This window comes from Empidonax traillii, unplaced genomic scaffold (genome assembly GCF_003031625.1).
Source record: "Empidonax traillii isolate 1590-97213 ecotype Southwest subspecies unplaced genomic scaffold, ASM303162v1 scaffold247:size2371522, whole genome shotgun sequence".
NCBI lineage: Eukaryota > Metazoa > Chordata > Aves > Passeriformes > Tyrannidae > Empidonax > Empidonax traillii.
Window position 1 is genome coordinate 1341803 of NW_020955440.1, and position 15167 is coordinate 1356969.

Sequence of the window (15167 nt, forward strand, 5' to 3'; positions counted from 1 at the left end):
TTATACTTGTGAACTTTGTGTCCTTATTTCTCTCCACTCACATTTGTTCAGTCCCTCAAACTGAAAACTCTTTGAAGTAGTAGTTGGGTCTTGCAAGATGGTTTTTTTTTGACATTGAAAATGCTCTGCAATGGGAGTGATGAAAACAATTGCCATAATATCCATTATTTTGACATGTTTTGATGCTTTTCTTGTTACTGTTATCAAAAGGAGCATTATTTACAAGTTAGGAAATCGAGATAATGGCTTTAGTAGAACTCACATGTCAGGAAGATTTGGGAGTGTGCTCTTTTTTGCTTTCATCCACCTCACTAAATCAGTACACCAGCTAAAGTTCAAATCTCTGAAAAATTCTGCTGAAGAGGTTAGACCAGAAGTCTGAAGGTAGACAAATATTAGAGAAGTTTTTATGATCTATTTATGTACAAATATAGAAGAATCTATGGGAAATAAAAGCTATAGAAATAAATATGTAGAAATAAAAGCTATAGAAAAATTTCTGCTAGGAGGACCTGTGGAAAGCTTGTACTCTGAATTTACAGGCAGGTTTTCTGTTATGGTTTTTAGTGTTTGCTCATTTGTTTTTCAGATACTACTTTCAGATTTCTTCAGACTCTTTATATAACCTACTGCCTATCCTTTTAAACTCAGTGTGTCCCCAGTATGTGAATCATTAGACTGTCATTTACGTTAACTGTAATGTTATTTGGGCATCATCTAATGATAAATACACAGTGCAGGTGTAAATTACTAGAACTGGTATAAAATTTTGAATTCTCCCTAATGTCCTCAATAAATACATACATTCAGAGATTTGGGGTGTTAACTTTATTTTCTGGACACTATGACATGATCTGGGTCATATAAGAGTATAATTACCTTGTGTCACCTTGAAAACTTGCTCTACTTTGGCTCTGGTGGATGTTATTATGTATTAGGTTAAATCTAGTCACTAAGTACCAGCTAGAAGTAAAAGGTACAGATCAGTACATGCCAAAAAAGAAAGCACTCTCCTAAGTATCCAAAACAGATACCCTAGAAAAATAAAGTTAATTGTTTGTTTCTTCTGAGACATCCTTTGATGAGCATGACCTTAGATCTGGACTCCTCATCACCCAGCCAATTCTTGTTTTAAAAATGGGGTTGTTTTGATTTGGATCTAGCCTGGCACCACTGAATGGAGTCTATCTTGCCACTGAGGCTGTTGCCATATTGTATGTAACGCTTCTACCTCAGCACAAAGAATTCACACAAACTTCTTGGAAGTCTTTGAAATATCAATGGGAAGGGTTTACCCACTTATATATTTCTCATCTTCCTTCAGCTGCTTCTCTGAGGCTGGCAGGTATCATTTTGCATCCCTCAGTGAAAGTGCTGTAAAGCAAATATTGAGCTGATTTCCAGCTGTGTTTGTTTAGATAGGAATATTTTCTTCTACTTGCAGCACAGGCAGCTATTTGCAATTGTTGTCAGAGTTTTCTTTTGATATAGCTTCCTTGTATATAGTTCTTCTGTAAATGTTTTCAGCATTCATTGTCTTTTTATCCTAAGACGCTTTTTAGCCTGCCTCACAGAGGGATTTTATAGATGAATATCTGAACTACTAAACTTAAAATGGCTTGAGATGAGCAAACTTGTTCTCTTTTTCAACTAAAACTATATTCATCAGCTTTGTCAATGCGCTCTTAGAAAAAGTATGTGCAAAATTTGAAAAAAAAATTTTTACTTTACTTTTTAAAGGCAGATTCCCTCCCTTCCAAAATCTCCTCTATTTTTCTTTTTAATATTAAATGAAGTGCCTTTCTTTATATATTATATAATAAATATAAATGTAATGTAATTTAAATAAATTATAGTAGGTTTTTATATAGTAGATGTTTGCTTGGAATCAAAAGAGACGTTGATCTGAATTCAGTTATTTTAATCTTATTGCACTCAAATGTGAATATCTTATAGTTATGTTAGGTCAATGCAAAGAATGTTTCTGATTTTGTTTGAAAGAGTTCCCCACTGTTGAATAAGCTATACAGTTGGGAGTCCATCAAATGTCTTTTTTTGAGTTATTCTCCTTTTCTGCTTACCATTCTGTCTGCAAATGTTAGGAATCAACTATTTGTACTTTTAAATTACATGTGTTTAATGTCATACCTTTTATGGACTCTTATCTATAATTAATTCATTTAAATCTTGTGATGCTTTAATATTCTGTTACACTATTGCTATATGTGTTACTTCGTCCTTATTTAAAGATATATTTCTACGTTGAACTCTGTTGTTAGTTGCTTACTGTGAATGGTTAGGAGGATCACCTAAGTGTGTAATAATGTTGATAAGGCACTGTACACCTCAGAGAATCATGCCTAATATCACAAACTTACCTTTCCTGTATTGTTATTCTCCCACTTTAGGTTGTTCAGGATGTTTCCATTTTGTATTAAAATAGACTGTAGCACAACCTTTGTCTTCTGGTCTCTGCAAAAAATAGCAGGGCACCGTTCTCGGATGGAACTTCTCAGTAGCACTACAGTGTAATTGTTGTCATATAGGTTTTATTATGATACACTAAATATAATTTTTAAATAACAACATAAAATAATGGCCTTCAGAGGTGCATCTCTTGGGGGCTTAGCAGTAAAAAAGCTATATTGTATTCCTACAGGGAAATTGGACAGTGACATTCATTGCTTCTATGTATTGTGACTTGTTCCTTTTGGAGTAGTTATTTTTTAAACTCTAATAGGTTCATTACCTACAGATTACTTGCTTTTGTGAGACATTGTGGCCCTTTTCATTTCCCCTCTTTTGCTGCCCCCATACCAGGCATCTCTTGCTGTCTGTAGCTGCACTTAATAGCCTGAACTCATCTAGGAGAACGAAAAGGAGGGGGAGTTCTCCAATTGGGCTATGCTGTGACCCAGAAAATAGTCAAGCAGCCTTTACAGGTAGGGCAGTCTGAACCTCAGCTGAATCTGGGTCACAACCCACATTTCACTGGGGAAATACAGAAGCCTTATGCCCTTCAACTGTACAGCTGCTCTCAGAAGATTTTTAAGAACTGGAATAGATGATGGTGAGTTACTACTCCCGAGCTACTGTAAAAACTTGAGTACATGCATGATGGTCTCTATGTTAGTGTTCTCAAAGAGCAGAAATGTAGGCAGTTTCTAGCTAAAATTTAGTATTAAATAAAAAATATATAAATAAATAAATAAATGTTTAAATTTTGTGAGAGTCAAATTGGTAGAAGAGAATACAAATGACAGAAAGACTTTACATCTGTCACCTGTAGTGACAGGACAAGATGACAGGTTTAGATTGGACATGAGAAAGAAATGTCATAGGATATGAGGGTGGTGAGACACTGGCACAGGTTGCCCAGAGAAGTTGGGGATGCCCCAACCCTGAAAGTGTTCAAGGTCAGTTTGGATGGGACTTTGAACAGCTTAATCTGGTGAAAGGTGTTCATATCAGGGGAAGTGTACTAGATTGACTTTAGAGGTCTATTCTATACCCAAACTATTTAATTTTTACTTGACTTTTTGTTAGGCTGAGGTTTCTATTTGCTTGGCCTCCTTTTCCTTGTTTTGTTTTGGTTTTTTCTCCTTTCTTTTATTATAGCTTATTTAATTTTACAAAGATCAAAAAAATATAAAAAAATATTTCATTCTCTTATTTGCCCATTGGACTCATCAGTGCAATTTCTTGAGGGTAAATTTTGTCATGGAAGGATGATTATGTGCTTTTCAGAACAATTTAATTTGATGTAGCAATACTGTTACTGTTGCTAAATCTTCCAGAGAGATTCTGTGAAATATCCAAATTAAGCACAGTAACCAATCCATGTCTATATTCGACTAGTAGCTAACTGTACTTTATTTTGAATGATGCAGTTGTACTATTTTAAAATTAGTAAAATCGATCTGAAATCAAGGTAGATTTGTCCTACCAAAGATAAAACATTTTTATTGCTTTTGAAATATTGTGACATTCTATTTAAATGCTGGTATAATTTCACGAATGTGCTGAATCATATTATTACAGGGAACAGAGGACTCTTTATTTGTGGAAGGTCTAGTCAAGGGGTTCCTAACATTAAACGGAGTTAATATACAATTTCCTATAACTTGGAGTTTAACCATATTGCTGTTGTAGGTGGGCAAGAAAGAATTCTGTGATACCAAGTCTGAAATCATTAAATCAGGAATGTAAATCAGTTCTGTGCTTCACTTACCAAATGTTGATAGAATTGGCTATAGTAGACTGTTGTTTTTTAATTACAGATGCTCTGTAATGTTGTTGTGTTAGCAGGTTCCAAGAAGGAAAATAGTACAGTATGGCAGTTTGCTATGCCAAATGACCACTGCTACTGCCAAGTATAAACACTACCAGGAGTGGGTTCTTCTGTGGGATGATAACCACATTCCTAATTAATGAATGCCACCCTTCCCTATATGTATTTATGTTCAGATAATTTATTTAAATAATGTTCTTACTACATGCTTTATAGCCTTCTGCCTTTTACTACAACAAATTTTAGCTTATATTGCAGACTGTGCAAGTCATTTGGCAAATGTAATTTCCATCCCTGCATACTAATCGATTTCTTCACAAACACCTGCTATCAGTTATGATAATAAAAATGCCATTCTAAATTGAAAAGGGGCCAAATGGAGCTTCCTAAGGAAATGACTTAAGTGTCTTTCAATGCCTTTAATGTAGTAATGTTCTTGTAGTGCCAACACGTTTTTTCAGCATTTGCATTTTATATAATTTTACTCTATTACATCATTTTCCTGTCTAAATGGTTCCCCATAACTGTTGCTACGAAGTAGTTCATTGCGAGGCTGGAGAGAAATATCTGTGTTTCCTCTCTTGTGGGACTAAATCCAGCAACTTTACATTTGGAAAATTCCTTAGCACAGGCCTGATTGGAACATCTGGCCACTACGCTAGTATAAATCCTAAATGGCTGTATCAATTCCTATAACATCACTGGGAAAATGTTTTAAAGTTGGTTGGTGCCTTGCCCTCGAACCACATGCCAGTTTCTTCCTAAAATATAAGCCTAAATTTAGCAGGCAGATTGCAAGTTGCATTTGAATTATCCAGGGCCACTTTATGGCTTCTTCCATCCCAGAAAATAACCTCCCAGCAACAGTCTTTGCCAGAACCTAATCATTTTCAGCTCTGCTGGGTCTTGTCTCAGCTCTGAAATGTCTCACTGGCTTTCATCTGTATTGTCATCTCCCCAGATAACGTCTTCTATATTATTTGTAAGGAAATAATCTGTTTTACTGATTTCTTCACATTTTCATTTTCTCTTAGCTCTAGCTGCCCAAGCGTATGCGCTAAAGGAAGAGAACGATAGTCTGCGATGGCAGCTGGATGCTTATAGGAATGAAGTGGAGCTCCTGAAACAGGAGAAGGGACAGCTCTTCCGAACAGAAGAAAGCCTTACGAAGGACCAGCAGCTGCAGTTCCTACAGCAGACAATGCAAGGCATGCAGCAGGTATTGCTAAGGAAGAGAAGAACAGGTCTTCTGTTTTAGGAAAGTGGTACCATGGGGCTGTGCTGTACTCAAGACTATTATTCATCAAGGTCCTGATTTCTTTTCAGAGTCAAAAATCTTAGAGACTTTAGATGGGGGAAAGGGGAGGATGATCTAGAGATATATTTAGGAATAGTCATTTTGGGAATTCATAAACTGTAAACCCACTGATCATTCAAGAAACCTTCCTATGCATTTGCTAATTAGGAGAAAATTACTCTATTTCTCTCCTCACTTAATCCAATTGGCCCTAGTTTTGCACAAAAGTTAAAAAATTTGTCCAGTGTATCATAGTCAACATTCTGTGGTGCCTTCATTTGCATTCATCTGCATCTTTCTTTCTGCTCTTGTTTGAGAATGACTGAGACATCTCCAGCTTGTCCAGACTGCTCTGCTGCTGACTTGCAAATGGTTAGCAGCATCAGTGCTACCTCCTGAGCTCTTATTGTTTATGCTGACCCATGGACATAACCTTTTCATTCAGCTAGTTTTTAAAGTGGCTTAGTGCAGCAGCAAAGCTTTTTCTCTGACACCAGTCAATGAGAAACTGTAGTGTGTCCCTGCAGGGGCAAGAGGTGTCAGTTTATCATTAGAATTATCCCCTATTTGTTACTGTGCTCCTGACATTGTGCTGGGCAAATCTTGGCAAATACATCTCGACTGCTCCCACTGCTTTGTCTGATGTCCACATGAGCAGCCCTGATTCAAGATGCCTGTGTATAGCATCTTCCCTGCCCAGGCACTTGTTCAGCTGGTACATGGCAAAATGCAAGGGCAGTGGCTCACCAAAACATTGGATTGTGCTCCCATCTAAAATGGAGCTTGTTGAGATGGCATTGCAGAAGCTAATTTTGCTTCCTTCATCTGTCCTCTGAAGCTGCGCATGCCCTCCTTTTCACCCCCAGTTATTAGATTCCAGAAGGGACAAGCTGCACCCACTACTTGACTGCACTAAGCTGCTTTTGTATGACAAAACCCAGGAGATATTCATTGGTGTACGAGCTGACAATTGGGTTAGGAATTGCACAGCTATCATGGTACCCACTGAATCCAGCAAGTCTGCAAATCCCAACTAACACCAAACAGCAGGGCACAAGACAACCCTACACATACATTTCTATGAACATAAGCCCTTTTAAGCCTGCATAGTTTTACAAAATTAGGGTGATTTATTGTATAGTGGAATAACTCTGAACAAAATATTAAAAAAAAAATAGAAAATAAGTAATTGATAATTTGGGAATAAAATCTTTCCCAAACTTCAGAATTCAGTCAGAAATACTTGAGTTTTTCATATACTATAGTAAGTTTGAGGTCTGTTCGTAGTCTTATCCTTATACAAATGAATACCTAAATATCACTGGTTTTATTAAATTTAGCATATATAAGGATTGTGCTGTATTTCATCCTGGTGCTAATTCTCTATTAAAATTAGTGAAAAGTGGGCATAAAATACTACTAAATAAAAATGCTAGAGTCCTAGCATCCATTTTGCATGATTGTAGTTTCCTACCTGGGGTCTTGGATGAAGACTAATCAAGTCTGTAGAATATAAATAGATTTCTATTGAACCTCAAGCAAATGTTAATAATGCAAATCAATAACAGTGACTCTGTTCAGCTAGCCATGGACACTGTAGTCCCTATTCCTCTGAGAGTTTCTATGTTCGTGACAGTTCTGCTGTGAAGTTCTCAGTTTTTCTAGTTTGCCATCTCAGGGTCAGACCTACTTACTCCCAATGGGATATAATTAGAGATGGCCCAAGGAGCTGGAGAAGACATTGCAGATAATCCAGTCTGACAATACGCTGAGGAAAGCAGCAACACAGAAGCACAGGAGGTGGAGTTCAGAATATTTGGTGGGAAATTATAAGCAGCTGGATGATGGTTTTGGATTTCAATAATTAGCCATAGGCATGACATGCTGTGACCTTTGTGATTTTCATGCAGTTCATGCATGAATATTTAGAAATAAACCTTTGATAAAACTCAGTTTTATCTCAGCTTGGTTTTGTAATTGTTGAGAGATGACAACCTTAGCTGAAATCCATCAGTATAGCAGGTGCTCAGCATCTATGGAAATCAGTCTCACTATGAAATATTAAATATATATCCAGGACTTGAATATAAATAATTTAACAAGAAGACCTGTATTCCCTTTTATCCTTTTGTATATATTAAAATTAATTTCAGAAAAGGTAAACTGAATGCCATTGAATTCCTGAACCCTTCATATATGTCAGCATTAAAAAATATATGTCTCCTTCTTTTCATTTTCCCCCACTTTTTCGTACACTTCTTGTAACTCTGAAAACTAGACAACAAGTGATTTGAGCTGCAGCCTGAAAAGCAGATTTATCTGAGAAAAAGTGGATGCATTTTTAGAATCAAGACATTTTTTTGTAAAGATATTCGATGACAAACAATAGCAAATAACACAAGAACAATGTATTTTTAATGCACTTCTACCATCTGGATGTTTTTCAGGATTCTTTCCTACATTTGCAGGACTGATGAAATGAATGTTTATTTTCTCTTCCATCACTCCCTCTGATCCAAAGTAGCATCAGCAAAATCACACAGATGTTTGCTGATGAAGTATACCTTATGGGCAGTAGCAGCAACCTCCTTATTTACTGTGTCTAAAAAAAGAAAATCCTTTGGACTAATGACATTGAACTTACAGGGGTTTTAGTCAACTTCATCCATAAAACTGTGTCACAGTTTAATTTCATACCCACTGTGAGATCTCAAACAAATGGAAATAATGTCTTGTATCCATGGTAACAAATGAGATACACTTTACCTGATTTTGAGATGGAAATTGAATTAACTTGTCATTGCTGCATAGGTGGTATTGCCTTCAATTTATTTCTATATGAGAACACACATACCAAGATGATCACTTTTTGAATGGTTCTTTTTCCAGCAGTGTTTGGTATTCTCTGACAAAGTCTGTATTAGAGAAAGGAAACACAAGAAAGGATGTTTTAGTTGTAACTATTTTTACAACACTTCACAGCACAGCTGTAAGAATTTTTTTTTAATCTTGTCTCTGTCTGAAATGTTTTACCAGATACATGACTACAGATAACATAGAAAATATCACCTAGTAGTGTTACATAATTCTTGCAATTATAAAGCTCAATTTTCAGTGGATATATAATTTCTCCAAATTGTAACCATTGAGTTTAGCACATTCCATGTGGAATAGCAAGCAGAATTCTTTTAAAAAAATTGCCAGCAGAATCTTTCAGCCATTCCAAGAGAAAAGCAGGAAAAATATACTTTTATTGTATATTGTCCATCAAATATGATTCTTGAGGAAATGCGCTTGGCCACCTTTATGCTTTGAAACAAGGGCTCAGAATTTGACAGTGAATCTCTACTGAATTAATGATGTGGTTTACAGATCCTCCATAAAATCTATCTGAAATGGATAATGTTAGCAAGCCTTTGAAAAATGTTGGTTTACCACATAGGAGATGACACTCATTAGCATATGTCCAAGTAAATTTTAGATTTTTAGTAGTCATCCAGGGTTGTTCATGAACCACTTCCATAGCACAGCCATCAGTGCAGTGTTTTAAGCCTCAAATTAGTCCTAAGTCTGCAGAGCACACCTCCTTTAGCATGGCTCTCGAATTTAACAAGTTAGCTCTACCTTTTTTGTCAAGCTTAACTGGCCGAGATATGGGGCCGTGCTTGCATAGCTGTACTGATTCCTGGACTGGTACTTTTATGGTAGTTCTGCATGGTACTTCATTGTGTTATGGAAATGTATGATAACATTCTTTCCTCCCGTAACTTCCTAAGCATGAGGGACTGAATTTAAGCTCCTGCAGGCAAGGGTGTCAGCCAGAAATCCCCGTTTAAATCATGCTTCCATCTATGCTATCTTCAGGAAATGTACACAAGTGCCTACAGCTCTGCTATTGCACATGCTAGGGTGTATTGGGGACATTTAAGAGGCACCTCATTGCCCTCATCACCCAAGGGGCCTGATTCATTGGGATTATACTCCTAACACACAGTGACAGCACAAGTTCCCCTTCATTGGTGGTGATGCATTAAAGCCTAGCCACGGGGTTATTGCATGAGCAGGGGACGCACAGCAGTGCCTCTCTTAAAATTAGTGCTCGAGGTGGAAGCAAAGAGCCCACGGAACAGTCGTGGGGGATAGGGCTGGTGCACTGCTGCGGGTTCCGTCGGCTTGGTTAGCTTGGCATATCCCGGGAGGAGACTGAGTGTATTCTGGCCCTGCTGATGACCCACATGGGTGTCACTCTCATGAAGCATGATGAAAATCCACTTTTGTTTTGTCTTCTTTTTTTCTCCCCAAACAATTCCAGTTTCACTTGAATCTTGATGCAGATTGTGAACCTGTACACTCAGAAGCCAGGAACTGCCAGAACCACTGCCTGTGCCTTTTACTTTGTATACCTCAGAGACCCTTCCCTGTTCAGTGCTGCAGGCAGAGAACACACAGTTAATCATCACCTATTCAATACCTTCCTGTCCTTGCTGTTCAGTATGCAACTCAAGGTCTTTCTGCAAAGGCCACATTGCTCCTGACATTTCCTACCTACCGAGGACTAGCTTTTGCAGTTTACTAAGCATTTAGCATGTAAAATAAATAGCACATGCACTTGAGACTTATACACCTTTTTTAAAAAGCTTTGACAAATGCCAGATGACTAGCAATCATAAAACCACAAAGTCATTTAGGTTGGAAAGAACCTTTAAGATCATCAAGTACAACCATTAACCCAATACTGCCCAGTCCACCCTAAGCACCCCATCTACACATCTTTTAAATATCTCCAGGGATGGTGACTTCATCACTTCCCTGGGCAGTGTGTTCCAATGCTTGATCACCCTTTCGGTGGAAAAATTTTTCCTAATATCCAATGTAAACCTCATTTCAGGCTTTCGGTGTTCATCCAGAGTAGACAGTTTGGTCTGTGATACATCTCACTGTTGTCGCTGGAAGAGTGAGAAGAGCTGCTGGAGTACATTGTAGCCCCCTCCTTACACTCACTGCTCCCTCAAAGGAGGATGGTCATAGTACAAATTTGATGATGAAGACTGTGAGGTACACAGAGTTTCCACAGTGCCGTCACTGGGAGATGGATTAAGACTCTTTTATCTAAGTGAGATGGCACAAGAGTGACCTATCAGCTTTTTAAGCAAAATCACGTACCTCTAAAATGCAGTAACTGCTCTCAGTAGAAAAGCCAGAGGTAGCTAGTGTTGACCTCTTCATGGTGCCTTTGAAATGAGCTGGATTTCTACCATTCCCAGCCACTGGAGGAGTGCTAGTCCATTATCAGATGTCCTCATGGAGCTAGCAGTTTTTTTCTACAAGAAAAGATGACATTGCTCAGGTCTTTCCTCCCCTTTTTTCATAGCTTTTTCTCGTATACATAATAGAAGAACTTACTATTCCCATGGTCCACAGTCTTTCAGTGGGAGCAGAGACAAAATGAAAGTTTCTGTACAGGAGGCTGCAAGAGATAGTACGGTAGGGCATTGTGAGGACTTTTTTCTCATCGATCTTTTAACCAATAAACTAGCTACTAAGTTCCAATAAGCCTCAGCTGGCATTGAGGTCTGCAGCTCTTAGATCCTTCACACATGTTGTTAGCAGTCACAGCCATTCCTTTCTATCACATACAAACTTCCTGAAATGTCAGAAGTCACAGACACAGGTGCTGCTGGCTAAAAATTGCTGAATCTGGTGCTGTGTGAGTGCCATGACCATTATAACAACCATTTACCTTTAAATACAGAGGTTCTAGTAGCAGTTTAGCACTGAAGTTAACATCATTGTTGAATAGATTGAGCATGTTATGGCTATATTTATTAATATAGCCTAAGTGCAGAGGAGATTTGTAGTCTTTTTTTGATTCCGTCTATGTCTTGCTCACCAAACACCTGTTCAGGATATAACCCACCCAATGTACTTAGAACTGTAAACTGATTCTTCTCCAAATGCAGTATTAAAGAAGAATAAGTATACGAGACAAAAAAAAAAAAAAAAAAAAAAACCTTGTATTTGTGTTTTACCTGCTGAATAAACAGGCCAGAATAATTTGTGGGAAATGTTTTTAATTACTACTCTTGCAGTATGAATTCCAGTTAGATCATTTTTTTCTTGTAAAAGTGACACTGAAGTTGTAATGGCAATACCGATAACCTTATAGGGAACAGATACAAGTTAAGTGCGAGGGACTGGGCCCAGTGTCCAGATATTCGCTTCCAGGCCTGTCTCTTCTCTCACCAGTGGCTGATACTTGAAAACTGTTTAAGAAATATGTCATCTCTCTCAGGAGAGAGAGAAATGCTCCTGTAAGTGTTATCACTGTTCTCTTATGCTTTTCAGGGCTCTGTACAGTACTATCCATGTTTAAACTTCCAGGAAACAGTTACTCTTTCTGGTTATATTAAAAAAAACAAACAAACAAACAAACAAGAGCATCTGGCAATTAAGTGCTATTTATTTACCTGATCTCAGACATGCCAAATGGGTTCTCTTCTCTGTTTAACAATCTTTCTTTATTGAAAGCAGTGTTTGATGTCCCACATCTGTGACCACCACTTCAATACTATTAGGGAAGTGTAAATAAGGGCCCACAGATACTTTAGGCACCTTATTCCTGACAACTGTTCTAGTGGTAAGAGGGAGAAGGGTAGCATCTTTTTTCCTGCCATTGCTGGTAAAACTAAACTGAGATTGGCAGCAAGAATAAACCCTTCATAGAAAAATAATTGAGTGCACACACTTTACTTAAAATATGAAAGAAATCAACTAATATCTCCATTAACATGCTTGTATAGTCTAGTGGTGGTAAAAGAAAAAACTCCTAAGTTTTACAGTCCAGTGATCTTACATGATTTTTTAAAAGATCCTAAATACTAGAATTGGCTTGCTGATTAGAGTTTCCAAATGTGTTTGATGCTATCAGTACTAGGAACTCTGTTTCCATTTTAGGAATTGTATTTCATTAGAAATTACACTAGGTAAATTGATTTTCTTCCATAATGTCATTTTTCTAATTCAATTTTTATTCTCCTTCAAAACAAAATATTTTTCTTGACTAGAAAATCAAAATTAAAAGATCTGATTTCGTTTGTTGAGAAAAGGGTAGGCATGCTGTATCATGCTCATTTGCAGTCCCATGAAAGAAGAGAAGGGATCATACAGTCCAAGTACCATTAACTGATGAGGAGATATCCACAATGGACAGTACTGGTGAAAGGTTGGAGAAGATGAAGATGAATGGATTATCATATGACGTGCCTTGTAGAACAGGTATGAGGGCAGAGGGAACTTAATGCTCATCTGGGATCTGCCTGCTTTCTTTGATCGGGATGAGAGAAGACTGTAAGCCTACCTATCCACTCACCTATTGCCAGTAAAGTCAAGGGCTATGTAATAATCCAATCATCTCATTTAGCAAAGGGAGGAGGGAGATTTATAGATGAGGTGCAATGGGCTTTGGTCAGACTTCTCCACTAGCCACAATCAAAATTAAAGACCATGTGTAGTTTGCTTTGAAAGACAGATTGCACAGATGGATCCCTGATGCTAGTCCTAAGTGTGTATTAGAAAATTGGGAGAATTTAAATTCTGAGAGGAGGGATTGATTCTGTAAGGTTCCTAAGGACTTGGGTCTTTTTCTAATTTGCTGTAAAAGTTCATAGATGATTGAAGAAAGCTTGTCTTTCTTGAGGACTAAGAGATATACTTGAAAATTACTTAGCAGAGGAAAGCTGTAGAGTGTCTCTTAAGCCATTCATTTCACCATCCATGTTCTCCTTTCATCTGATGCCCAATCCTTAACACTGCCTCTTGAAGCTGGTGTGCCTGAATTGCTATGCCTCATAGAAACAAAAGAAACTGAGAGCTAATTTTCTGATATCTATTTGGTCCAGAATCCTAGAAAAACTGAAGTCAGAAGGTACATCTAGAGGTCATGTACACCTCTGCTCAAACAGGGGTATCTCTGGAGTTGTCTCAGTTTTGCTCAGGACCTTTTCTAGCTATAATCTCTGTATCCCCAAGGATGGAGAGTCTGTAGCTTCTCCGAGCCCTTGTGCAAGAAGTCGGCTACCCTCCCTTTGGAATATTTTCCTTATATGTAATACAAATGTTTCTATTTGTTCTCAGCCCACATTCGGGACAAGGCTGATTCCACCTTCTCTGTAACCTCCCTTTAAGTAGTTTCAGGGTGTCTGTGTCCATCTGTCTATTTTCACATTTGGCATATTTCTTAGGATACAGGCCTGCCTGCAACTACTCTGAGTCCTGTAAATCTGTAGGAACTCTGCAGTCAATCTAATAGCAGGGGAAGGGAAGCATGGCAATCTCCCTAAGAAGCAGCTGGACAGAGTTCATCTTTAGTGCTACCATAAGCGCTCACCCATCAGGTGTGTGTCCACTCCCTGGCCCAAGGCAGTTCAACTTCAGAGCTAACATGTTCAGTATGATCTTTGCTCTGGCCAGAGAGCCAGGAAGACTCACTTTGCAGGTGAATGCCCATCAAACAGGAGATGGGCTGTTGATCTACATGCAGCTCTTCACCAGCTCTCTTTCGTCACTTCAAACCCCATGATCCATCCAAATAATGCCATCCACACAGCCAGGGACACAGCCAATCCCTGAGAGGTTGTTGGAGGGATGAGAAACATTGCACTATTACATTGTGTTTCTTTTTAATCCCTTTAAAAAAATCCACAATCATACTCTTTATTTTAATAATGCCTTGCTGCAACATTGCTACATGGCCTTCCTTGAGGGCTCATTTCTAAAGCTTCTTTGACTTGTCTTTCACATTCTCCTGTTTCCTTGGTGATTTGTCGGGCCTCATCAGCATCTTGTTACTAATGCATATTTGCTCAGCTGGGAAGTCACTTTCTCATTATTCAAGCCTGCCATGTGCTGGCCATTTGTGATATGAAATCTTGTCTGTCTTACGAAAAAAAAAAAAAACACTCATCCAGACAGTCCATGGGAGTACTATGAGAGGGATTTGTATGTTTAGTTTGCAATTGGTTGATTTCATTTTAATTCATTATTTCTTTGCATTCTAGTTAAGATTCTGAACGGAAATATTCATCCTTCTCCTTTGTATTTGTGAACAGCTTCTAAGAATTTTGAAACACATTTTCCTTGCTGATATTTTTCCTCTTCCAACTCTAAATTCTTTTTGCTTTGTATAAAATAAAGTTAGAAAAGACAGAGCAAGGTTTAACTTGAGGAAATATAATAAAAAATATAATAAACCCTCAGAAAATGCTATCATAAGTGATTGTTTAAATTTTTAGGTAACTGTGCAGGCATTTCAATGCCTGTGGTCTCTGATTCTAGTGTAGTTTAGGGGAAAGGGATTCACTTTTGCACACATGAGAACTTCTTCTCAGGATCACTGTTTTATATGAGTGCCTTGGTTTCATTGGGACTGAAAAAAGCAGGCTTGATTGGGATACAGCCTGCCTAAATGAGACATGTAAGTTTCAGCTTTTTTTTAGGCACCTAGTGAATCTGATGTCCCCATTTTTCCTGTATACAGATATCTTTCCTATAGGTAGTAAGTGGAGAATAACAGGAGTATGC

At 37.9% G+C, this 15167-nt stretch overlaps 1 protein-coding gene across 7 annotated transcripts in view; it reads left to right on the top strand.

The window, feature by feature from the left end:
• Positions 1 to 15167, top strand: part of ENOX1 (ecto-NOX disulfide-thiol exchanger 1) — a 361423-nt gene that overhangs the window by 316766 nt on the left and 29490 nt on the right. For all 7 annotated transcript variants that reach the window (XM_027888872.1, XM_027888868.1, XM_027888873.1 and 4 more), the window contains one exon: positions 5326 to 5510. In XM_027888872.1, the coding sequence (XP_027744673.1) occupies positions 5326 to 5510 (185 nt within the window). The remainder of the gene's footprint in view (positions 1 to 5325; positions 5511 to 15167) is intronic.